Raw genomic sequence first — 25888 nt, forward strand, 5'->3', positions numbered from 1 at the left:
TTTTTCCTTTTCTTGCCATATTGAAGTAGTCGTTCAATTAGTCCCAAACCCTTTAGTTTAGATTGGAAACGGGGTGAGTGTCTACTGAACTCTTGTGTTGTTTAATTGTTGTACTTAAAACGCATCAATCTAGTGCTGTCCTATAGGTGACTTGGGATTAACCCCTTAGTCTCCTTTTTCCTCAAAATCTCTAGTACCATCGTCCTCCTGTAAAAGACTGCATATTTTGAGTGGAATGCAAAGAGGTGCTACTAAATTCCTGGCACAGCATCATGCACCTGCATCTTCTAGTTCAATTTCTAGTATGGCATCATATAGAACTGCATCTTCTAGTTCCTAATTTATATAGTTCACCTTCTTCCTCTTCCATTACATGGTTTTGACATCAGCAGTGAAGTATCTACTTTTGCGAAACCATTACCTTCCAGTTTCTGAATCCTATTCTCTCTCTCTCTCTCTCTCTCTCTCTCTCTCTCTCTCTCTCTGTGTGTGTGCATTGCAGGTAAGGTGTGATACAACTTCTCTTTCCTTGTCTAGCTTCGTCCTTTCTATCTCTCATAGTTTAGTGTGATCTTGTACTAATTCTACTTCTTTCTCTTGTTTCTTCTTATTATTAAGAATTAAAACTAACCCAGAAACTCATGAATTCAGTGCTCTTCTTCCTCGTAATAAAAGAATGCAGTCTCCTCCCATAATATTCCATGGTGAACCAATCAGCACATAGTTCATATTCTCTTCCCCTTCTGAACAGTATTTTTCAGTTAACAACACAAATTCCTCCTCCTCCTCCTCCTCCTCCTCCTCCTCTTCTTCATCGTACCAAAACTTTGCCTCCTCCTATTAAAATCCTTGTCTACTGTCCCGATTCTTCCACCTCTTTGGAAGGATTTTCGTTTATGGTGCTGCTGACGAGAGAGGCCGATTGGTTTGAATAAATTAACGAATCAGTCACTGGTCCCCCGGGCTCAGCAGCCCGCACCACCACCCTCCCTGGCTCTCTGGCCTCGCTACGTGGGGACTTTGACGCACGTGTGGCGTCCCCCTGACTCTCCTCCCAGCCCTGGACTCCTCCCCATCCCTCCTCTTATCCCAGCACTGCAGTTCCCTGGCGCCCAAGAGATTGGGCTTTTGCTCCTTCTTCTCTCTCTCTCTGTGTGTGTGTTGCTCTCTCATACATATTATTCTATGTGATATTACATCACTACGTATTGAAAACGACCTCTGTATAGTAGCCTGACTTATCTCTCCATAGATCACAATTTCCACAATTGATCCCTTTTCTTTACATCCAACCTATCCTATCCATCTCTGCATCGTTTTCCAGAATACTACTTTCTTCATCTCATTCCCTGCTAGTTCCAACCAAGAAATGAGGACGCTTCTTTTTTCCTTCGTTTTTTAGTCTGGCTTGGGTGCAAGCTTCCCTCTTATTAACCGGCGTCTCTTTTTTCCATTTGTCCTCTTGCCCATCACAAGCACAACAGTAAATTCCTTCTCTCTCTTCTCCCCTCTCACGCACAATAAGAAGTCTAGAGAAACAGTACTGCCAATGCACCTCACACACACACGGAGAGAGAGAGAGAGAGGAAACTAAATGCCATGAAAGCATCAGAGTCATAAAAATTTTGTGGAAGATGGTAGGAAAGAAATCAATGTCGCTTGTTTTGACCCCAGGTAGACCGAACTGGTAGTTACTGTGCACAAAGGGGTAGCAGCTGCAGCAGCAGAAGAGGTAGCTTGTACGGTTTGCTTGAGAGTCCACTTAACTTTTTGTTGTTTTTAGATCAGAACGGAGGGGGCGGTGGAGTTTGTGATGGCTGATTCCTTTTCTTCTTCTTCCTTATTATTATTATTTTTTAAAATAGAGATGAAAGGGACGGCACATCAGCACCGTCTGGTCTTGTCCTCGCTCCCCGGCAACATTATTATGGAGACCGAGCTTGACAGGTACCTATAGCTTAAATAACCCAAACGCCATTGCCTCCAAGCAAGACATCCCATCCATTAAAATAACATTACCTCCTTTCTTTCCTCTTTCCTTTTTTTTTCTTTTTCTGTTGTTTTGTTAACCACCACCAATCCCCCCGCCCAAGCGCGAGGAAAGGTGCATATCTCTCTCCTTTCTCACTGACTGGAGCTATTTTACTTGTATTAAAATTGTTAACTTTTCTCCAACTTGTCTGGTCTTAGATTTCCCTCCTGTTGTTGGTTTGAGTCATTGGATGCGCTGTTTTTATTTGCATCCTTTAGTCAGCATTAGATGCCACCTTCTCATGGAGGAAAGAAAGACGAACTTTATAAAAAAAAAAAGATCTCTAAAAACTCAAGCTGATTGAGTGATTGGATTTTAAGAATTCTAGGCATCTGACCACAGACTAAATAAGTAATTCCAAATGTAGTCATTTAAGCTGATGTGGTTCGGCTTAGTGGTTTGCTTCTTTCATTTTACTCTCTTTTCTTTACTCTGACAAGATGCACCAATAAGTCTTCTGTGAATCTATACCTAGGGGTTTTCTTGCGGTGTCTTGTTTTCCAATATTCCTTCTTCCTTTGTTTTAAATCGTTCCCTAATTTGGCTTGGGGAAGGGCTTAGCCACTTTTTCTGTGTCGTGCCGGTCTTTGTTTTGCCTATAGGAATAAGGCAAGAGATGCTGACCGTTGGTGACATAGGTATGAACAGGAGACTGACTTTCTGAATTGGTTCTGAACAAAAGGAAGCAAGTTGTCAATCTGATGATTGGAGGCCCTTTTAGGGAATCGTAGTGAGCAAATTATATTGGGCTACAGTTCTGCCTTTCGATGATTGATATTTTGGGGATCCGTGGTTTGCAATCCGATGGCTTTTAGACTTGTGGATTATTTTGGATCTTATATAGTGAAGGGCTCCTATGGCTATGGTTAATATATATAATGGTAAGGAAAACCTCTCATGTGGGTTCCTTTCAATTGGTTCAGAGTATCATCAATAGACCCTATAACTATGATGATGCTCATGTCTCAACCAATTGTCTATTATTTCGATAGGAGTTTTTAGGGTTACCTCAAGGTGCTTGGATTTAGTTGAGGGCTTATTTTGAATGCGTGGTTGTTGTAAGAATATAGTAATATGTATGATGTTGATGTCTTTCTAGAGCCTAGATGAAGGAGAAATGTTACGATTTGTTTATCATTAGTTTTTTTCTAGATGAAGGAGAAATGTTACGATTTGTTTATCATTAGTTTAAGCATTCTTAAACAACATGAATAGTTTATCATATGTGCATGGATCGCACTGCTTCTACAACTTGTGCATGCAATAGCGACATGTCGAGCACGCTTTGATTATTGTTGTGATCATTCTTTTACATATGAGATAGTCTGATCCAGCTTTGGCCCCCTTGGCTAGTCTCCTTTTAGAGATTTAAGGGAGGCTGAATAAGTGTTCTATGGAAAAGTAGAAGCCAATGTATTGTGCTTTGCTAATGCATAAGGGTTGGTTGTTGGATATAATATGACTTTACTGAAACTATATTAGATGAAATATAATACATATGCTCATACGCAATTTATTCAACATCAAATTAACTCATAATTTTTTTAATATAATGAAATTAAGGAGTTGACATTTGATACATGATTCAAAGATGTGGCTTAGATGGTGCTATCTTAAGTTAGAATATGGTGAAATCCAAGTGATTTTGGATTAACCAAAAGTATGCAATGACGTTTTCATAACTAGGTAAGATTGAGGCTACCAATGTACCTTGTAGTAGTTAGGAGTGCTTAGAACCTATGGAATTGGATTGGAAGCTTGAATCTCATAAACAGAAGCACTCATGACTCTCTGGAAGAAAAAAGTTTGATGAGCATTTTCATGGAAGATACAGTCACTTCTAATGGCCATTTCGAAATGAATGGTCCAGAAGTTCCAGTTAATATAATTATAATCACCAGCTAAAAATTAAGAAGCTAGAGTTCAAATAGACTCGGGTTTTTCTATTGCTAAGTGCACTACTCCACCCACGGAGTAATGGTGGGGTCTTGCTAGGATGCATTCAGCTATCTTCATGTGATAAGATGACATCTGTCACAATTCAGTAATCTGCACTGAAAGCACCAGCCTCCCTCTAATGGTTTGACCATAAGGTGAACACCTAAGCACCAAGGTTGAAGCATCCATTTGCAGTCACTGTTTTATTGACTTTGTGATGCGAATCCTGAGTTTATTAGATCAATAGAAGTCCTTAGATTAGGAGTATTAGGTAAAGGAATCCAATGATGGATTATAAACTATGTTCACATCCTTTCCATACTGAACCCGTTACCCATCCTTATAATTATTCTTTTTTGTTTTTTTGGAGAAAATCATACAAGATGGTTTCAGTGGTTTGACAGACCCTTCTTTCTATGGTCAAGAGGTGCAAATAATGTAAAACAGAAATACTGTCAACAAACAGCAGCCTTATTAATGGTCAAAGTTACTCTAGTGTTGTAAGAAAATTAGATCCCGAACTTTATGACAGCATGATTCCAAGTGTCAAGAAATGAGCATTTACATGTAACCCTAAATAAATAAATAAATGAGCACTTACCATGTCATCTCCTGCACATGTTCTCTTATGAGTACATAAGAAACATCATTGTAGATAGTGCTAGATTTAAATTGATATGTAATGAGCATGTCTATCAGGATGTTATTATATATATCGTACTGACTAAAGAAATCAAGTAGGACAATGAACGACAGTTAAAGCAAAAGAAAAGAAGATTTAATTCCCTAAAGCATGATCGCGCATAATCAATTGTCGGGTGAGAATCCAATGTAATTTCATTCTTTTCTATAGTATAAAAGTAACTTTCCTCCAAAAAGACGATCGCATAGGTAAATTCTAGAGGCCACTCATCCTTATTTTAGACTTCTGGAGGCAATCTTTATAGAAAATACGCTGTGGTGTAAGTTGAAATCTGGGAGTTGTGAGAGGCTTTAATTCACCAGTACGTGCTTAAAGTGCATGAACACTTGATAAGCTGTACTACGAGAATTGTCACTACAGAAAAAAGGTTGTACTATGAGAATCTAAGGAGCAAAAGACTTGGCAATGGCAATCATAGTTACTTTGGAGAAGGGGGATGATAACATGATAACAAATGCATTTCAGTCATGATCCTTTTACCATTTCGAATTTTGAGGGCGCATTAATTGAAGAACCATCGTAAGAAAAAAATTTAGCAGTTTCATTATATTTAACATGGTAGTTTTTTGCTTGCATGGATACAATTTCAGCCTTACTTAACTATGCCTATGACCAAGGAACTTCAAGTCGTCCATTTGGTTGATCATTTCAGTCTGACAAACTTCCATCTGATATGTAGAGGTTTGAGTATGAAAGTCTGGACGCTTAAGAGCAAATAAGTGATATCGAGCAGCTGGATGTGAAAGTAAAAATAATGACCTAATTTAAATAAAAGTTCAGTAGAAACCTTCGCATGATTCAAACTGTGGTGGATGAATCAATAAGCAACTCTCAACTCCTGATTCAAACAGAGGTGGATGATTACAGCGTCATCATGGAGATCATACATTTGTATGTGATGGAAAATTTGAAAAAAAAAAAAAAAAAACTAGTGCTGGATACACAAGGACCTAGAAGATAACGGGTAAATGCATTATTTACGTATGATAAAGTGAATGAAGGAAATCCTGCAAGTCCTCTAGAAGTCAGGATGCAAATCGGATGCATGCATAATAAGCTTTAACACAAAATTTCTGAATGGCTTCAATCTGTAGTATTATATATCTTCCCCCATTAAAATCAATTCACATTCAACTCTATCCAGTGACAATCTTTTTCTGAGGAATCAAGGAGGAAGTAATTTTGGAAGGGAATCTCAGTAACTTTCCCAAAAATATCAGAAGTCAAAAGCTACGCTAGTGAGTCCCAAAAAAACAATAAAAGCATCTCTCACATGCTCAAGTTGTAGGAAATTTGGACAACCAAGTCTGCTGAGGTATCCAAATTCTAAGACTAAATAGCGGACACACCACCAGTCATTATATATAAAATGGAACATATTCTGGAGAAATTATATCCTACACTACATGCATTACATTAAATTATCAATCACAATCATTTGTTCCTATAGCAGTGCATCGAGATAAACACTTGATGAATTAGGTCCACAAAGATAAGAGGTTGTGATTGGTGCGGTGCACCGCCACATGGTGCATGTGGAGTAGAATATGATATCTCCATATTTTAGGACATTCATTAGTATATATAGAAAAGAGTTTGGATGCTACTCAATATCAGGTTGGACTAAAGAGGTCTAGTTTTAAATCACAGATAATTACGATTGGCATGACATCCAAAGACGGTGGTTCTTATGCCATGGATGAATAGCAAACCATCCAATAATACAAGGAAGCTGCTGCATCAGGAATTTTCATCGGAATCACGTGTGACCTATGATTTGATACTAGAGCACTTAATATGACTAGCTTGACAACCTAGCATTTAACCAACCCTATTTCCTTGACATGCACTAATCATCTTGCGCCAATTTTTTTTTCGCATTCATAAAAAAGGTGTCCTATAAGATTTACTCATATATGATAAAAGTGTGCTGGCTCATACATAGCACCCATGTCCCTAATGCCTGAATAGAAACCCAAAGACATGCAAGAGTGCAACTTCACCGTAGGGTCAATCCTAAAGGCATAAATAGTAAATTAAATCCATTTAGGTACTATTTGCAATAATTCAAAGTTTCATTACGAAAAGATACTCATAAATTATTATTTAAATTTTGCGATACGTATAAGTAGTTAAGATCTCTCGTACTATTGACATAAAACTAAATATATGTAGTTCCCACATTATTCGTGCCTTTTTAGTATAGTAGTGACACCAATGAGCAGGCATATTGGAGGGCTAAGACAGCTAGTTGTCCCCCTATGTAGCCCAGAAAAGTCAAGGTTATTAGCTATTAGGAGCATTTTGTCATGCAAAACCAATTCAAATGAATTTGAAGATTAATTTTTTTGCTAAATAGACGATTCATATAGTTCGAATACAGATACATCTAAAAAAATAAAATAACAACAAGTTATGGAATGCTCTAAGTAACTTTCTCTTTTCAACCCACAGGACTCTCTAGAGTGATCAACCACATAATCTAAAAAAAATTTGTAGTGCATATTTTATGCAGTATAACCTATCTTAAAAATAAATAATAATTATTTATTTTTTATATGGCCATCGCATTTTTTTTTTTTGCCCAAAACATGCACAGGATCCAAATCCGAACCTTCGGGACCATAGAAAGGGCCTATCAATCCAAACGTCCAATCACCGAGTTATCTGATCATTTTAGCGTGGTCCAAGCTGGTAATAATCATCGTGGCACCGAAATTTTGGCGTGACGACTACGGACTTTTTTTGTTTGACTGGTAGTGCGATCGGACCTGAGGATAAGATTGAAACGCGTGTCAGGGTCACGTTCACGTCTACGTACAACCTTTTCTCTCTATTCTATGTTTGGAGATCAATTATGGCGCGTTTGTACTGCTAAAATTTAGCACCTCTTTCAATGTTCTCTGTCGGCTTCATTTCTGTTTTCAAAGACAACATCTGACACCGTACCCTCCGCTGTGAAATAGTCTGTCCCCCTTTGTTCATGACCGGAATGAAAGGATGGAAGTCTGTAAGGCTATGCTGGCGGTAGATTTTTTTTTTTTTTTTTTTTTTTGTTTTTGCGCTAAAACTGGCGGTAGAACTTTTAAAAATAAAACTCAATAAGAAGAACTTTTTGAAATAGTAATCTTATAAAAAAATTTATTTACTATTTGGTAATTATATTTTTAAAATATTATAAATTAATATATGTTTTTATTGAAACTCCAGCATATTTTTATTATTACAAAGAGACATTTTATGTAATTATTATGTTTTATTATGGATATTTTAGTTGAAAAAGAAAAAAAATTATAACTCAAAACAACTTTTCGATAGGCTTAAAAATATTTTTATTCTGAAGCTTCTCCCAAAAAGCTATTTTAGCTTTCTGACAAAGCTAAAACAGCGTTTCAAAATTTTTACCAAACATTCATATTTCATCTAAAAGTATTTTTGGAGGACTAGAAAGTATTTTTTGGCCCTCCAAAAGCTCTGCCAAACGGGCCCTAAATCGAGTTTTAGTTTGGGAATTGACACCCTTCTTTATTTAGCAGGTATGCGAAAGTCTTTGTCCTAGAGTCATGATTTCGCACAAGATAATTGTAATACTGGTATAATACTCAAAAATAATACTAAAAAAATGTAACACCCATCATTTCTCATTATTTACTAGTATAATGAGTTGTTATAACATAAATAATAATCTTTTTTTCTTTTGTACCTTCTTTGACATAAAATAATATTCTTAAATTTTTAATTTTACATCAAAATATCCTCCAAAAACAATTGTACAGTCCAAAAAATAATATTACTTTATTTTTTAAAAAATAAAAAATAATTATTTTTTATTGAGATTTGTGATCTCGAGATTGAACTCTATACCGGTACAACTTGATTCTATATTGGTGCCAGTACAACTTGATATTATATTGGTACCATTCTATTATAATATCGGCACATAATACAATATAGCAAAACTCGATGCACCGAACATTGATATGGTACAATATAGCGTACCGATTCAATACTAGTATATCCATTACCAATATGACAATTTTTATTTTTTATTATTACTTGTTATTTTCTAGTACAATACTAGGATAATAATCATTATTTTTGGTGATTGTTAATATTTTATTTAAAAATTGCTCCATGGGAGGGTCAATAACAGTCGGACTGTGAATAATGTGCGACCTCCTAGCACCAGGAGGGGCAGAATGGGATGAGGTCAAACTTTGACAGCTATTCGGAGTACACCTAGCTGAGAGGATCCGATCCCTTCCGGTACCAGGATGTGCGGAGCCAGATGTTAGGATTTGGAGAACCTCGTGCCGGGCCAGTGTTAGACTAGGAGACCTCTCCCGTGCTATCCAGATGGAGCATGAGCCGGAGCCGAATTGTACTTGGATCTGAAGGTTTGGGCTCCACCCGAGGGCAGCCCTCTTCTTATGAAAGGTGATGTGGGATCGTCTTCTAGCGAGAGCAATGCTGAGCAGGCATGGCTGGAGAATCCCCGCAGAGTGCAGGACATGTGGAGTTGAGGAGTCGGTGGACCATGTACTCTTCCAGTGCACATGGGCGAGTCAACATGGCAGTGGACAGGGATTCTGCAGGAGACTCGGAGTGAGAAGTTACAGTTTCTTTAGGTGATACGACAGTGGCTGGCCAGTCCGCGGATTTGTTAGGAGGCCATGAGAGCGACTTGCACAGCACATCAGATTTGGTTGGTAAGAAATGTTCGTATTTTCGGCGAGCGCAGGGTGTCACCGAGATTTGTTGTGGAGTTTGCTCGAGCACAGGCCACGGAGATCAGGCCAACCCCTCTTCAGATAGACTTTAGACTACTCGGAACACCTAGAGTTCCTTCTCTGCTCCGATAGCTCCTCAAACAATATTTTTACCTGGGAGCCCCCACCCTCGAGCTTCCTCAAGATCAACTTCGATGGGTCGGTGCTAGATGGCGGTACGCGGGGCGGTGCAGGCTTTATTATACGGGGCCTGCACTTCAAAGTGGTGGCAGCAGATGACTGCCAGCTGTTTGACACGTCAGTTCTGGGAGCAGAGTTGCGAATATTTTTACCTGGGAGCCCCCACCCTCGAGCTTCCTCAAGGTCAACTTCAATGGGTCGGTGCTAGATGGCGGTACGCGGGGCGGTGCAGGCTTTATTATACGGGGCCTGCACTTCAAAGTGGTGGCAGCAGGTGGCTGCCAGCTGTTTGACACGTCGGTTCTGAGAGCAGAGTTGCGAACTGCCTGGACGAGTCTTCGACATGCGTGGGTGGTACTGCAAGCCAGTTCGATCATTCTAGAGGACGACTTGGCCACGATTATCGGATGGATTCAGGGGGGTCGAGGGGTAAGAGTACCGACCACCTCTTGATCCGAAACATAGGGATGATGATGAAAGATGAGGGGACCTTACAGGCCAAACATGTACTCAGAGAAGCCAATAGGACGGCCAACTGGATGGCTGCCTACGCAAGCCACCACTCAGGGTACACCCTTTGGTCAGAGGAGGGAGAGCTACCTTTGGCATTCCGCAAGCTGTGTTGTATTTTAATTTTATTGGGTGTATTCGTACATGCACTGTATGAAGCACCCACTTAAGCGCAAAAAAAAAAAAAAAAAAAAAAAGAGACCTTATAAGGTGGATGAGCAGTCAAAAAAATGGCTTCATCAAAAGCTTGCATGCATTAGCGAGCTTGGACATGATTTCCCATCAGATCGATCAGTGTAGATGAGTAAAAATAGCACACCTATCAAAGAAAATAGAAAACAGGTGGACAAACAGTTTTATTTTGGATGCTTGTGGCAACGATCAAGGACTCACACGGACCCCAAAAGTTACATTCAGGGCTTGAGATCTGATCCACATAAGGCAGTGCGCTGCTTTTTGGGCAATGCAAGTTCTAATCCTTTAGCATTACTCCAGTGGCCCCTGGCATACAAGGACTCGGCTGTGCACGAAACAGAAGCCTGAATTAATTGCTGCAACCAATCAGAAACAATGACGCCTGCGAAGCACCTTTTGATTCACATATACAAATATATCTTTCACACGGAAAGAAACAGCAAATAAGGATTCCTATTAACAGGACACAGATAAAGGCTCACTATAATGTTACTGGCTTTTGATTAGAAGACATGATTATGAAAGTCATGGTGGAGGTCGAAATTATCATTTCTATCTTCATCATTCTTCATGGTCATGGCAGAGCTGGTCATCTTATCAATGAAGCACACTTTGTCATTTTTTTTATCCTCCGGGATGATCTTAAGAGAGAGTCCTGCACAAGCCTTTGGCAGCTCATTGGCATAAGCTTTGCAGATGTAAGCTTCAAAATTTTCATAATCCTGGAATCAAGAGCAGCAGATATTTATTATTATAGTGAAGTAACAAAAGAACCCATTCAACGTGTGAGCTGTTGGATTGCCAGTCAACATGAAGATTTACAGAAAACCTCAATTTATGATACAGTATGGCTACCAGCAGATCTTTATTAAGCATATAGAATAAAAATGAGTAAACGAGCATAAAACTTCTGAGGATTCAATAGAATTAGCTGGAAAGAACAGATAGCATGTAACCATCTTCACCTAGAGGATGATAATATTCATATTCAACTTAAAATAAGTGCATGTAGCTGAGTGAAAAATTAAACTTGGAATGAAAATTTAGCTTTCTAATATGCCTGACCTCACAAACATGTCTATTTTGAGAAAAGAGAGTTTTACCCAGAGACAAGGAAGTCAAAAATTTGCATGCAAGTTTGCTGAAAATGCTTAAGACCATAAAAGCAAGGTAATGGTGTCACTCCATGGAACTATATACAAAGAGAGCTAAACAGGTTCTTATAGTACAGATACTAAACAAAGACTACAGTATTGCTAATCATATACTTTTGCTGAGAGCTCCTAGGCAGGCATATTGCTAGTACAAGAACTGAGCATGTCAGATGGCTTCACTCTGGAGGGGTTCCTTGCTTGAAATGATTCAGTATTTGTATCAAGGACCAAAAAAATGGTGTTTGAGAAAAATAGTTGGGAACTATTCTAGAAGGAAAGCAACGAAATCAATGTAGACTGACTAGAAGGTTATTATGGTACCAAAGATTAGTCAATGTTAATGAACCTCTTTCAGAAGTAGTAAATTGGCATTCTTCATACATGAATTGTCTATGTAGAGGGCATGCCTTGGTCCAGTGATAAGGTTGGTCTGTGATGCCAATTCTTTTTTTCTTTTTTTTTCGAGAGAGAAGGGAGGGAGACCCACCCACACAATAATTGCCCAGACCCAAATTCTTGAAATGCACTATCCAAGACTCGAACTCAGAACTTTTGGTTGCTAAGCAAAGGGGAGTGACAATTGGATCAAGCCTCAATTCATGCGATGGCAACTTGAAAAGAGACTTTTTGGTGTTTGGCTTGTGACAGTGTAAGATAACTCTTACATTGCAATATATTGGGAAGATAAACAAAAATTGGGGCCTTTGTTGAGCTGATCACCATTAAAGAAGGGGATTTTGCACAAAAAGGTTTTGTTCCACAAATAGTTCATTTTGGCATTTACCTGACCATTATGCCCCCATCTTCAAATGAGTCGATAGACTAATCTTAATTGAAGAACACATTAGTAATGGATGCCTACATAATCCAAGTAAAAGGACATGTCAAATATCCTTATAAATAATCACAATTGCAGGGGCATAATGGTCCAGTAAACTTCACAATGTAGCATTCTGCCAAAAGAGAAAAAAAATGTGGCTGATATTCGCAAATATGAGAAATTTTTACTGCAAAATTCTCTTACAAGAAATCTGGATGACTGCATCTTCCTTCTACTAATAATATGTATAGTTGTATACAAATAAATTGTGATTATTGCCACAGTGTATTAGTAGTGACCAAAAGGAAGCCAAAAAATTCAAGGAGGCAAAAATAATCAAGGACAATCTAAACTAAAATTGCAGATGACCATTGAATCTAAACCAACAAACTAATCCAGGACAATCTAAAATAACATTGCAGATAAGTTGCCCAGCACCTGCTAGGTGGAAGCAAAGAAAACAATCAAAAAATGTTAGCCTATGATGCTATATAAAAAAAAAAAGATTGCCAACTTTGCTATGCAAATAGGTAATGTATGGCTATGTCAACATAGTCTATAACTAATCCTTAATAACATACAAAAATCATGAAGTACAATGAAGTATGGCTAAAACAAAACAGTGTTAAATGACCTTGAACACAATAAAAAAACAGGCATAGGAATTTCTAAAGGATAATAAATCATCCAGTTTATATAGTCAGAGATCATAGTACTAACATCATAAAGAGGCTGTCCATCCACCACCACCCAAGGCACATATGTGTGAGGGGGCTGAAGAGAATCTGTTTGTTCTGCATACTGTAATTCAAGCTGCAAATAAAATTTCAACCATGTCAAAGAGCAAGGCTGAGTTAGCTAGTATGCTTCTAGATATGCAGATATATATATATATATATATATGTGTGTGTGTGTGTGTGTGTGTGTGTGTGTGTGTGTGTGTGTGTGTGACAACTCCTACGGCATTAGATATTTAAAAAAGCTTGCTGTGTGACCAGTAAACACCATTCAAGACAATACAAACCACCTCTGAAACCTTATACAAAGAGTACCACGTTCAAGTTCTTTTTTTTTTAAGGGAAACTACCTTGTTCAAGTTGCTTATTTTTGTAAGCGTGAATGTGTAAATGCATGTGTAGGTATATATTTGCAAACACATTTACCAATAACTTCAGTATTTACCAGTATGTCACTGAAGCTATAAAGAAGCTAACACACTGTAAGACTTACTTAGCTTTAATAATCAAAATATCGGGCAACAATAAATATAAACTATTATAACAATAAAGAATCAAGTTAAAAAAAGACTAGAATAGGAAAAGATCAGGTTGGCAACAATAAGATGATTTAGTGGAGGATAATCAGTTGAGATGTATGGCTATGTACACTTGTACAACCTACACTTCTTAAGCCATATATGGATGGAGGAAGGAGGGGTCTCAAGTTCAAGTTGGAAAGTCGGGAAAGAGGAGGCAGAGAGTTTGAAAGTTATAAAATAAAGTATTAAATTTGAAACTGTGATTAGATTTTTAAAGTGGTCATTGCTTAGGGCAGTGGTACAAGGCTTGGGCTGATAAGTGCAATGGTGCAGGTTCGAGTCATGGGGCAGCCACTTTGTGCAAAAAAAAAAAAACAACAAAGGTTAAGATTTGTCCCAATTTGCCCCTCCTAGAACCTTGGATTGGCAGGACTATAACTGGGTGATGGCCTTTTTTATTAGACTTTTAAAGAATTTTCATTTCAAATCACTTATAGGTTGAAGCAATAAAGAAGTAGGTACGATAAAGCCAAACAAACTAGACGAATTAAAGACTTTTGGCTATACTTATGCATGATTAAGAATCCTTATAGCATAACAAAACAGTAGGTGCATTATCAAAGAAAAGCTGGCGATGATATTGAATCATCATTAAAATGGTGAATTTTGTCATTTGAGCTAAGCTGGAAAAAAAACGAATAACTACAATGTCAGCTACATAAACTACAGGTGAACCACCACAAGTTAAATTATTAAATGGTAATCCCACTAAATCAAAAACTGAATGACTCAATTATGTTATATATGCTGAAAAGCTCTCAGATACAGTTGAAGAGAAGCGCTAGCATGATTTTTTTTTCATTTTCTATATGTTATCTTTTTAGAGGATTTGATTCCAGAAAAATTAGCACGTTCTGCAATGAGTGTAAAAAAGAAAATGGTAACAGCCACCAAATTAAATCTTTAAGAAAACCCTTCAATTAAAAACATAAAGCCAATTTCTTGGCATAAAAAAATAGTGACATAAATACAATCTTCTGCAAGGTTTGGTATTGCCAAAGAGTGATGGTAGACCTCATAACACAACAGTTGAGTGCATATGACAAATCCACAAAGCAAAATTGGTCCCTGTTATGGACTGTCAGGTTGTCCTGTCCAGCACTGGGACAACACAGTCCTACACGAAATGATTTAGTTTTAAATGCATATGGCAAATCTACAAAGCCAAATTGGTTCCTGCTATGCTCTGTCAGGCTGTCCTGTCAAGCATTGGGACAACACAGTCCTACATGAAACCAAATAGTTTTAAACAGAACCGATGGCCTGAAGTATTACATAATGTATAATCGACCACTGCTCAAAGAAAAATAAAGAATATGACCACCGGACCGGGAATTGTATTTCAAAGTTAAACATGAGGGGAAAACAGGACAACTTAACTTCCAGTCCTTCATTTTCCCAGCAATGTAACAATCAGGGCCTGTTCATTCCCAATTCCTTGCTTTCATGGCCATTTATTTTTTTACCTTGAAAACACACAAGTGCATATAAAAATATATATCACGGATCAAAAGTTAAACAAAATATGATAGGGCCCTAATTATAGTAGTCAAACCAAGGACCTGGAATTGAAAAAATATGGAAATTTCATCACATTTCAGAATCATGTGATAAAAGCAATTGTAACTTTGGATTAACTTAAGAGAGCCACCAACATAAGGAAATCATCATGCAAACATTCTAAACATAACCAGTAAATGAATTCTTCCTCTCCCTAAACACAAGGCCATCCTTATAAATCTACAGCACAAAGTTATATACATTAAGTATTTTCTTCATATAACGAAAATAAATAGAATGTGGAAGCAACCTTTTTCCCATATCCGCTTTCATAGCAATCCAAAACAGCATGTGAGTCTAACCCAGTATTTGAGAAGCAGGACTCCCACTCAAGGTATTTATGTTCCACCACCAAACTCTCAACACAATAGATGAAACTGAAATGCACATTCTGCAATGAATTTTAAGGAAATCAATACATCATACATAGGGAATTAACAGCATATGAAACTTGCAACCAACGTATACTATAGAATAAAGATAGAAAACAAGGGGAAAATGATCTGAGATAACCTGCATCATGAATGTCATAATCCATGTGCAAATACAGCAAATTAAAGATTTGGAATAAGATGTGCTAATAAGCACTCAACAAACAGACATAATGGATTGACTACTTTGTAATAAAAAAAATATAGATACTTGTTACACATGTGGATCCAAACAGATGGCTTAATAAAAATTCTCGTAGAGATGTTTCTTTGAAAGAATGACAATCTAGGAGATAACCACAAACAATTAGGTCTTTTTTATAGTGTCTTGTTTTGTCAGGATCTCTAGCAATAGAATAGATGGCATATAAAATAATATGATGTCAGTATTTAAGAGTGTTAGTATATACATTTTGCGTGCTGCATAGGTTATATGGTTCTACCCTGCAAAGACACTTCCAGAACTCCAGGAAAACATGTTTCAGTTAAGCAATTATTGCTAAGATATAAATTGATGTCTAAGTGCATGAAATAAATTTATTGAGAAATAGAAAAATGACATTACCACGTCAGGCCAGACACTGATTGCACAGGCTTCTACAGTGTTCAGCACGCATTCATATGGACCATGCTGCAAAATGCAATATACTTTAATTTCTTTACAAAAGACATAAGGATGTCAGTAATAGCAAAATGAAAGAAAGAATACTTTAAGAATGAGAAGAGAAAAGAAAGTGGGGCACCTTACGTTACATTATAAGAGATTAATTTAAGAATAATAATGTAGAATGCAAAATGCAAGAGTGATTTCCTCTTCAACTTTGGCGAAATAAAGAGGGGCCCTTTTACATGCATGCCCATGTATCATGATAATAAGAAATCACCTTAGGCTCCTAAAAATGAAGTTACTGAAAGGCATTTTGTTGAGTATTCGTTTTTCTCTAATCATCTTTGGTTCATTGCTTTGTGGGACTAGTAATTACTCACATAATGCACTGGAACATATCAAATAGGTACAATCCTTGGGAAGTGGAATGGTGAACATGAAATTTTGTAACTAATTTGTATAAGGGCCACATAAAGAAAAAGAGAAGCCCTTTGGCACATTGCAAAGACCTCATATATTGAATTTATCTTTGATATGAAGTTTCTCTTCTTGTTTGAATTTCTAACTTTTATTCATCACTGTCTATTTCTCTTCTCACCCATCATAAGCCATTTTTTTGCAATCCTCCTATGAGGACCCGTGTGGGTGTGTGTTTAGTCTCACATCGGTTATTCGCTGGATAGATCTTGGGTATTTACATAGAATCAAAGAACCCAAATAATACCTTCCAGCTAGCTATTTTGAGTGAGATCCTAAGTTGTTACAAATGATATTAGAGCGGACCCGGCCCATAACCTATGTGGACTAAGGGATGCTACAGCACGGATCCATTGGGGTTGACCACGGGCCGATCGTGGTGTTTGTGATTAGATCTGAATGAATTTGAACCCTTAGTCTGACGAGAACATCAGAGCTTGAATGGGGGGAGTATCTGAGGACCTGTGCGGGCGTGTGTTTAGTCCCACATCGGTTATTCGCTGGGTAGATCTTGGGTACTTATATAGAATTAAGGAACCTAAATAATATCTTTTGGCTAGCCATTTTGGGTAAGCTCCAGGGTTGTTACACCTCCTACACATAGGCAGTATCATCACACTCAGTTCTCCAACACTATGAACAATTGGTTCAGTTCCTACAGACTCTACATATGTTTATGTTTTTAAGCTTATCCTTTCCACTTTTAACCCAAATCAATCTTAGCATTCTGATATCTTGAACGCTCAATTTAGAAATAGCTCATAATAAACTGTTGGGAAAAATTATGGAGAAGTCATTTATAACATTAATGGAAGTCATAACAAAAACCAAAAAGTTCACGACAAAGTAATCTATATCATAGAGAATTCTTCCCTTAACAAAACCAAATAGCGAAAAAGGATCCAAAAACAGAAATCCGAATAGTTGACAAAAGGCACACTGGTTATTATAGATATAATTATATCTTAATAGCCAAGGATCTACTAATTTAAAATTCCTCTCCGCGGTACCGCCATCCGAACTGGAAAAATTCAATTTGTATTCATCCCTACTATAAAACTACCTCCAAGCTTACAGAAAAACTCCTACAACGACCCGAACAGTAGAAAGAGAGAGCGATTAACCAATTTCATACATAAATTTAATATTCAAAAGCGAACAGAATGCGGAAATAGAACAAATAGAAGCAGATGGGAAGGAGAAGAACCTGGCAAGAGATGGTACCATTGGATCCGACCCTGGCGTTGCCGTACGGGACGAGATCGAGATCGACTATGTCGATCATCCCGTTCTCGAAGATCTTGGCGAGGTAGTTGACGATAAAATTGGAGCAGTAAGGGCACAGGGTCTCGTAGTAGAGAGCCAGCGGGACCTTCCCGGCCGAGACAGGGGAGGAAGCGAAGAAAGAGGAGAAAAGAAGGAAGAAAACGAGGAGTAGGCGATTGGAAGCCATGGGTAGCAAGCGAATTCCAGGACCTAGGGTTTAATCGGGAATCTGGGGTTTCGGCTTTCGAGTTCTCCTCCTTCCCCCTTTATGCCATCATCGCGCTCTCCCACCCGGACAGTCGGAGCTTGGACCAGGGGGCGGAAATGAGATATTGTTTGGATGCCTGCGGTGGAGATTGTAGAATATGAGAAAAAATCAATGTTTTCGGCGACCGAGTACAATAGACCCACAAGCACGCTCAATTGCCTGAAGGTGGGAAAAACCGCGGAGCGAGCGGGAAGTACCTTCTGGGTCACTTTTTTGGTGGTCGGAAGGCGCTTCGGATAATCGGGTATCTCGGCCACTTTCGTTCAAAGATTCTGATCCGATCTCAGCCGTTGATATTAAGTGATAAGTAAGTGTTATTAAAATAAATATATAAAACATGATTATCTAGGAAATAAGTTTTGTGAAAAATAAGAAAAAAAAATATGCTTTTCGTAAAGTTCATTTTTTCAGCTATTATGACTTACTAATTTTAGTAAAAAACGGATTTTATGAAAAAAAAGAAAATAATTAATTTTCTTTGTAAAACTCATCCATTTTGAGTATTTTATATATCTATTTTAATATAGTATGTCAACCAAACAGCTTTATACTTTTTAATTGAATATCATGTTACTTTTGAATTATCTAAATTGTATCTCTTAATTGAATATTTTGTTACTTTTAGTTGGTTCTTTTTCATTTCATTAAAAAAACTCCTTTTTATTTTTAAATAAATAAAAAAAATTGTTGAACTAAAAGCACATGACGATTGAAGTCTAACATTCTACCATATCCATTTAAGCCTAATGTTTGGTCTTATTTATGGATTTTTTTTGGATATGTAAAGAGCGTTTAAAAGTAGACTTGCGAGGCTAGACTTTAGTGAAATCTCTGGATAATAAGTGTATCTTACATCTCCGATCTCCTAGCACAGAATAGAAAAAAAAATAAATAAAAAGCATACTGCTGTAGAGGGAGCAAGTGGGCCAAAATAATCATAAATATACTTCTAATTTTATAGGGAGCATTCATGAAGCTCCAAGCCCCCTATTTTCTTGAAACATGTACAAAATATATGGCTTATTGTATTCAAGTTAATATCTCCCATCTCCATTGGCATATGCTTTTGAAGTGAGAGGCCACATCAAGTGATGAGATATTTTCAGTACTTTTGTTATACCTAATTTGACCTAGTGTTTACAATCCTGCATGATAGGTAATCTAACATATTGAGGTCACACATGAATTCCATCAGCAAATTAACACAGAGTCACCTAAGTCCTAACCCAAATCATGCAAGCATTATCCTACAATTAACTTTGCTCAAAAAAATATCCTACAATTAGCTCTTCCATCAATCTATGTCTGGCATTAATTTTGCTCTCGTGTCACTTATTAAAGTTCTCCTGATTGAAGCTCAAAAAAAATTATGGGGAAAAATAATCTAGGACAAACTTCGATGTCATACGAATCATAAACTTCAATTCCAATTATTATTAATGTCCATACATGCCTTTTATACAAGGGTCAACTGAAAAGGAAGAGATTATTAGTTGTTTAAGTTACTTGTACTTAGCAAGGTAGCACAACACACTCCTCTATAGAATATTATATGAATCATCAAGAAATTCAGGGAATTGGAATACCATCTCTCGATCGTGATCCAAGATTGCATCTACAAATGATGTCGACCCATCACAAGAAGCTCCCAAAATATTGCTTACCTCCCCATCCAATGCACCATACCATTCACCAACCCAATCATTCTGGTTTGCCACTCCACTCCCCACCATCAGTTTTTGCTGCGTCTCAACATCCATTTTAGCCTTCCATGATGGGCTTCGACCCAAGAAAGCATACTGCACCTGGTTCGAAGAGTCGTCCATTGAAGACTGAGCACATACATCACCCTGATCATTATGAGGTAAAAATGCATCTTCTACAAGAAAGTCACTCCATTTAGTCTCCGGCGACAAAGATGGTGCATTGACTTGGGTTGTCACCACCGTGGAGAAGGAAGATGCCTCACTAGAGGAGGCACAGGTGGCTACAGTCATTGAGTTCACATCATAGAATTGGGGGAGAGGACTGCTTGTCGATGGCTTGCTTTCATGGAAGTTTGGATCGATGATTGCTGTGGACTTGGAGAGGAAGACATTCTTGAGGTCTCGGTTGAGGCAGCTGATTCGGGTGCCGTGAAGGGAATGGTATTTGCCTCTGCTAGTGCCGGCGGTGGCAGCGGTCGGGAGGCCACCGATGCTTTGGATGATCTCCGAGATGGGGCGGTGGGTGATGGGGTCAATGCCCTTCTGGATGAGCTTTTTGCTGAGCTTGGTATTCCAATGGTTCTTGACATCGTTGTCAGTCCGACCAGGGAGCTGGTTAGCTATTATAGACCACCTGCACCAAAAGGAAGCTATGTTTGATGAAAGCATAGCATTATTCCAATGTTTGTTCCCTGGAGTAGTGTATATGAGATGTCCATGCCACTTCACGTGCATGCAATATCATGGTTTATCCCTTGAAACTTATTCTCTATGTTTATATTGCTGCCAGTGGACAGTCAGATGTAACTCAAAAGACTGGCAAAAAGCTACAACAAGAATTATAATTGTGATTCTAATTTTAAGCCGAAATTAGTTGGTTAGACACCGGATCCTAACTCAAGATTCCCTTTCTACTTAAAACCAATCATTTGATAGATACATTCAAGCCTAGGTTACAAGGTTAATACTAATTGATCATATACTTCTTTTTTTTTGCGCTAAAGTAGATAATTCATACAGAATACATCCAATAAAGTCAGAAAATAATAAGTTCTGGAGCGCCCAAGGCAACTCTCTCTTTCCGACCCACAGAGTACCTTCGAAATGACTAACCATATACGAGGCCACCTAATCTACGGCCCTGTTACCCTTCCATATATCTTAATAATGGAACCACTAGAATAGTAGGGGGGTTAATTTGCCGCATTTACTGTCACTACCAGTTGCTTCCATTGATTGATTCTATTCTCCGTTTCTCTTCTTTTCTTTTCTTTTTTGGAATTTAATATTGTTCAAGGTTTTGGCCACAAAATGTTTCCTACCCATAACATGATTGTGACTATGTGAATCAAATACAAACACATACCCGTGTACGTGTGTGTAAACATGGCTGTCGCACAGTTAGTCTCTCTCTCTCTCTCTCTCTCTCTCTCACATGTACACGATAATTAAGGTTGTTATGCCATAGGCTCATCAGTTTTTTCTGCTCCCCATTATTTAATCTATTGTATCAATTTCTCTAGATTCATCCTACGTCTGATCTCCACTTTCTTCAACCAACATGTAGCTCAATTTCACCAATCATATTTTGTTAATTTCCTTCATCTTATATCTTATGACCACCACCATGATGACAATGAGAAATCATTGCTGGCCAATCGTTAGATAGATATATGTACATAACTGTAAGTAGAATCCATTAAATATGCCAATCTAGGGTTCCACAGAAGCAGGCACTTACCAGGAAAATGCAGCAGAAAAAATAAATATAAGTAGGTCAAATACTACAATAAATGGTGATTATAAAGCATACTTTACCTGCTTCCTATGGTTGCATGGAGGGTTATAATCAGCTCTTCCTCTTGAGGAGTGAAACTCTCGTGCTTCAGATTAGGCCTCAGATAATTAGTCCATCTCAGCCTGCAGCTCTTCCCACATCTCTTCAGTCCTGCAACATCTCATTAATTTAACACGCATCACTGAAACAAAACTAAATTAATATTCAACATGCATGCTGTGACAATCTACTTTGAAAAGAGTTTTTTTTTGTGTGTGTGTGTGAGAGAGAGAGAGGACACTTTGAGAGAAGATGGAGTCATATATTGACCTGCTTTCTTTGGAACGGAGGTCCAGTTCCCAGTCCCGTGGGTGGAAGTGTAAGCAAGCAGCTTTGCGTCTTCCTCCGCCGTCCAAGGGCCTCTCTTCACGTTCAACTTATCACAGCATGGAGGCCTCCCCATCTCAGACCTAATATAACACGAACCTAATAATTGTTACCATGCATCAAAACGTCAGCTATAAGAAGAAAGAAAGCTTCAGCTCCAGATAGAGAAGTAATGGTGATGTAAGCCCAGACCTCTTTTGGAATCGCTCTAAGTTAAGGGGGGATAAGGGGAGAGATATAGTAAGTGAGGAGGTTGGTTTCAAAGTTTTAAGAAGAGGGAAGCAAGAAAAGCATGAGATCCCCCCTCATTTATCTAATGATGGCATGATTATTGTCATCACTCCAGAAACCGTTTTGAGATGCGATGAGGGAAAGGGCTTATGATTTCATTCTGCAACCCCACCTACACGCTTCAAAAATGCTTGGCTAAAAGGGAGCGTTGAGTCAGGTACAATTCGGGTGGGTTTTTTGGTTACGCTTAGCAAAATATGTACCTTTTTTACTGTGATTACTTCATTATGTCGTCTTTTGCCAACAAAAAGAAAAAAGATTACTTCATTATATTATTTTCCCTCCATGTGAATCATTTTCACGAGTTTGACATGAAATTTTCACAACATATTTGCTGTCACCATCTCTCTTTACGCCATAGAAATAGATAGGTAGGCTGATATAGCAACACATTCATGCATTGATGCATATATACATACGCATACATGCATGCATACATACATACATTCATACATACATACGCATATACATACATGCAAGCATACATATGTTAGGCTGCCTCACCCACTTAAATCAGTGAAATAATCAAGCATATATAGTTTATATTGAACTGAATGCGATGCATGTCAATTTTCAAAAGCTAGATGTTTCGTTTTCTAAAACATCAGAGGAGAATACCATTGTGTTTAGGACCGAAAGAAGCCCTGAAAACTTGATCATTTGGTAGATTGGGTGATTGACTATCTTAAGGGGCATGTGAAACAATTTATCAACACTTGATAGCACATAATTCCTCCGGAACCAACTCCTATTAAAAGTACATATCTTTTAGATTTCAGACTTTACTATAGTCATCTAAATTCAGACTTTACACTTGATAGCCTTGTACCATAGTCCCCTAAATTCAGAGTTTGGGGATGAACCAAGATTCTCAATCTTAATACTGGATACTATACTAGTAGGTTGTTAATTTGGTATGGTATGATATAATTTGGTATGAAGTACTTCATACCAACACAACTCTCAACTCTTTTTTTTTTCTTTCTTTCACTTTTATCATAGTATCTCTTGGAACCCATTAGTATGGGTCCGCGTGGTACACACTCTAATTTGAAGATAGTACTAGACTATGTGCGATAATTTCGCCGGTTTGAACCAATTTAACTTGTATACTGTATTGGACCTCGATACTATATCAATTCTTTACTAATATGGTACGATATAGCCTACACGGATCGGTACAGATCGGTACGGCAGATCTTGGGATCAACTATAAATTGAATTCTAAATTTCTTATTACTGTAACAAGATGTGCGACCATGAGGAAAAACCCCTATTCACTGAAGTTATGACAACTAACATTAATGTGAAACAATCTTATTGACTTTTAGGAGAACAATTTATGGCACTCCCTTGCCTCCTTATTCGGATCTATATTCGACCGTAATCTCTATATGCTACATTAGCTCTAGCGGATATCATAGCCAAGCGGGAAAAAGGAAGATGCTCGGTAGCCTTAATGCATGTTGGTTATATTTTTTTTTGGAGTTAGAATAGCCTAATTCCACCGATTATCTTATATCTATCCCATACCATCTAGGCCAGAACCAAAGTCTCAGAGCTCATGAATCCGGGAATCCTTAAATCGGGACGAACCTGATCCTCTTGCCCAAGTGATAAGGGGGTGGTACTATGAGAGCTTTTGTGGTGCATTACTGTTTTTGACATTCACAAGAATGGAACCGTTCGGAATACACTATTTTTATATTAGATTTTTTTTGCATGAATATTTTTTTAAATATCAATTTTTTTGAATATTCTTTCAAACTTAATATTTACATGTATACCTTCGTAAAACACTTGTTTTGTTATTATTTTTTTTTTCCTTATTTTTGCATATGTACCCATACCATCTAAGGTCCTTAAAAAATTAATATTTTCAAATTAAAATGACTAAAATATCCTTAATGGATAGATGTGCAAAAATAAACATTAATAAAACAATCGCGATGAAGAACAAAAAAATAATTTTGATATTTTATTTTATTTTTAATTAAAATAAAGTATAGTTTTTATTAATATTATTAAAAAAATGTTATATAAAAGGCATTTATAAAAAAATAATATTTTATAAAAATATAAAAATAAAAATAAATTTTTTTAAAAAATATTTATATAAATTAAAATTTTAAAAAGATATTTATGGAAAAAAATCCATTCATATTTGATAGGGAATACTCTTTAATGCACTTGGTCGTGGTCAGGGGTGGCTCAATGCATTTGGAGGCCTAAGATGAACTAAAAGGTCCCAATATAAATGCATTTGGGGATCTCAATACATTTATAGCTATAAAGATACATAGCATTTGAGGCCTCCAAATGCATTGAGGGCTTCAATGCATTGGGATGCTTACCTTAGAACTCGCTATAATAAATGTATTTGGGGGCCGGAGTCTTAGGCGACCGTCTCGGTCCTTGAGGGTTGAGCCGAACCTAGTCGTGGTTTGTCCATAAACACTTCTTTCTCACTGCACAAATTAGCAAGGATCCGGGTTATCTAACCAACTAGGTACTAGAACAAATAAAAAAGATAAAAGAAAGGGCATTTTCGTCAATTTCAATGACATCGCCGGAGTTAAAGTAAAAGTCGTGGATGTGGCGGTCTTTTGAGGGTGTCCCGTCACGCTCAATGTTGGCTTCTTTTTCGTCGGCTTCTTGGCTCTTTTTCCGGGCCTGCTCTGCTTTCCGCTCTTATGCCGGAGAAGGTCTTTTCGGCTAATAATAAAAGCCCACAAAGGCCGGGAAGAGATGGTAGACATTGGGGTTGATGGAGAGATTTCTCTGGTTGCTCAAGAAGGGCTTCCTTCTCCAAGCAAGGCGTGCTATCCTAAGCCTATCCTCGAGAATAAGACAGAGGAACGGTGGAGGTACGTTAGCAACTAGTCCCATAATTAAATTATATAGGTTTTGCTCTCTGTCTCTCTCTCTATCGATCTATGTATCTATCTAGGTAGAAGGCATGGATTGGTGAAGCTTCGCGAGGACATAGAGAGATGTGGTGGATACAAGGATATCCAAGTAATGTGGGAGTTGATTCTCTCCAGCGAAGGTCTTCCCACTCGGTACAACCACAAGAAGAGATGGGCTATGCCAAGCTCCTGTGCTAAGTACATGAAGTGGGTGAAAGTTTTACGGTATTTCAGCAGCTCGTCCAGCTCGGTCGGTAGAGCGCAAGGCTCTTAGCTTTGCGGTCGTGGGTTCGAGCTCCACGGTGGGCGTAGGGATGTCAGGGATTTCTTTATTTCCCCTTCTTTGGCTTCGAGTTTTAGTGGAAAAACTTGTTTACAAATGATGCATATCCGTCTGAATTGATTCCATCATGACTGCAGTAGTCATCATTTGCTAAAAAAGCTTGACGTCCAGGGATTTAACGCAAGAATCACTGACAGTGGCAAAAGCCTTTATGTTTCCCAGGGAGTAGAGACAGCCATAACCAAGAAAAAGAGACAGTTCTATCATGGTAATTACCAGTGCAGTGCCACAGATGAGTGGAATGGGCTACCCAAGGCGAATGCAAGTCATGTTGTTACCATTTTAA

General features: G+C 37.9%; 2 protein-coding genes and 1 long non-coding RNA gene across 3 annotated transcripts; 1 reads left to right on the top strand and 2 right to left on the bottom strand.

Annotated features, from left to right (window-relative positions):
• Positions 1-10420: 10420 nt before the first annotated feature.
• Positions 10421-18261, bottom strand: LOC103717476 (gamma-interferon-responsive lysosomal thiol protein-like). The gene is made up of 5 exons (XM_008805883.3): positions 17863-18261; positions 16137-16202; positions 15391-15531; positions 12983-13075; positions 10421-11010 (listed from the first exon to the last, which is right to left on the bottom strand). Exons 1-5 carry the CDS (start codon positions 18106-18108, stop codon positions 10792-10794), a joined length of 765 nt encoding a protein of 254 aa, XP_008804105.2. The 5' UTR covers positions 18109-18261; the 3' UTR covers positions 10421-10791.
• A 1466-nt stretch (positions 18262-19727) lies between these two features.
• Positions 19728-22135, bottom strand: LOC103717513 (transcription factor MYB35). Its single transcript, XM_008805939.2, has 3 exons — positions 22003-22135; positions 21714-21843; positions 19728-20529 (listed from the first exon to the last, which is right to left on the bottom strand). Exons 1-3 carry the CDS (start codon positions 22133-22135, stop codon positions 19728-19730), a joined length of 1065 nt encoding a protein of 354 aa, XP_008804161.1.
• Positions 22136-25058: 2923 nt separating this feature from the next.
• LOC103717477 lies at positions 25059-25814 on the top strand. Its single transcript, XR_605672.2, has 2 exons — positions 25059-25217; positions 25301-25814. It is a non-coding gene; the product is annotated as an uncharacterized LOC103717477 (long non-coding RNA).
• The last annotated feature ends 74 nt before the right edge of the window (positions 25815-25888 follow it).

Source organism: Phoenix dactylifera, chromosome 3 (assembly GCF_009389715.1).
Source record: "Phoenix dactylifera cultivar Barhee BC4 chromosome 3, palm_55x_up_171113_PBpolish2nd_filt_p, whole genome shotgun sequence".
Lineage (NCBI taxonomy): Eukaryota > Viridiplantae > Streptophyta > Magnoliopsida > Arecales > Arecaceae > Phoenix > Phoenix dactylifera.